This window comes from Lipotes vexillifer, unplaced genomic scaffold (genome assembly GCF_000442215.2).
Source record: "Lipotes vexillifer unplaced genomic scaffold, Lipotes_vexillifer_v1.1 scaffold966, whole genome shotgun sequence".
Lineage (NCBI taxonomy): Eukaryota > Metazoa > Chordata > Mammalia > Artiodactyla > Lipotidae > Lipotes > Lipotes vexillifer.
In genome coordinates this window covers 616344-617186 of record NW_006795769.1, presented here as the reverse complement: position 1 = coordinate 617186, position 843 = coordinate 616344, and the positions used below count along the sequence as shown (strand labels likewise).

Below are 843 nucleotides of genomic sequence, written 5' to 3'. Positions count from 1 at the left end.
GGCCCTGGCGGCTCCCGAGGCTTCGGCGCCCCTCGGCGGCTGGGGCGAGGAGTGGGGTCCTCGCGGGCCGACTCCCGGGGTCTTCGCCGCGTCGTCAGCCCCCTCCCAGGCGTTCCGTGGACCTCGGTCCCGCCTCTCTCCGTCGCTCCGCTCGAGGCCTCCTCTCGAGGTCTCCTCTCGTGTCTCGGGGTCTCCCTCGCTCAGGGTCTCCGGCCCTCTGTCCCCTGCCGCCCCCGCCCCCTTCGCGTCGGCAAATTAGGGCCTGGCCTCGAGTCCCCGCCGGGGGCGGGGCCGGCGGCCCCCAGGGTCGCTCATTAGACTTGGAATCGAAAATGGGGACGGCTGGTGGGTCCTCCCGCCCCCGCCCCCCCAAAATGGGGACCGAAAAAATCGTACAGACGGCAGGAGGCCTACACAGAAATCGATAGCCTCAAGGAAGGAGAAACGTCGCAGCAAACTCCCCCTTCCCACGCCCGGAGAAATAAGTCCTTCGGTCCGGGTTTTTATGTGTGCACACCTGCCGACCGCGGGACCCAGGCGGGAGCCGGCGGTGGGAGCGCGCGTGCGAGTGTCTTCAGGGTGTGCGGCTGTGTGCGCGCGGACGTGTGCACGAGCGGTGTGCGCCGCCTCACACTGCGGTCCCCGGAGCCTGCTCTGCGCACAAGGACGGGTCCTTTGCAATTACCGCGGGCAATGATCCTTTGGAAGCAGAAATTAAAAGTTGGGAGAAATAATGGGGGACCGATTGGCTGTAATTTGGGCCAAGCTCGGACATGCTTAGCCTCGAGGAGGCGGGGGAGGGGAAGGGGAGGCGGGGGGGGGCAGGGGGCGGCGGGGGGGGGC

General features: G+C 68.1%; 1 protein-coding gene across 1 annotated transcript in view; it reads right to left on the bottom strand.

Annotated features, from left to right (window-relative positions):
- Positions 1-843, bottom strand: part of NKX1-1 (NK1 homeobox 1) — a 9338-nt gene that overhangs the window by 3913 nt on the left and 4582 nt on the right. The window contains exon 2 of the mRNA XM_007467901.1: positions 518-654. Within this exon, the coding sequence (XP_007467963.1) occupies positions 518-654 (137 nt within the window). The remainder of the gene's footprint in view (positions 1-517; positions 655-843) is intronic.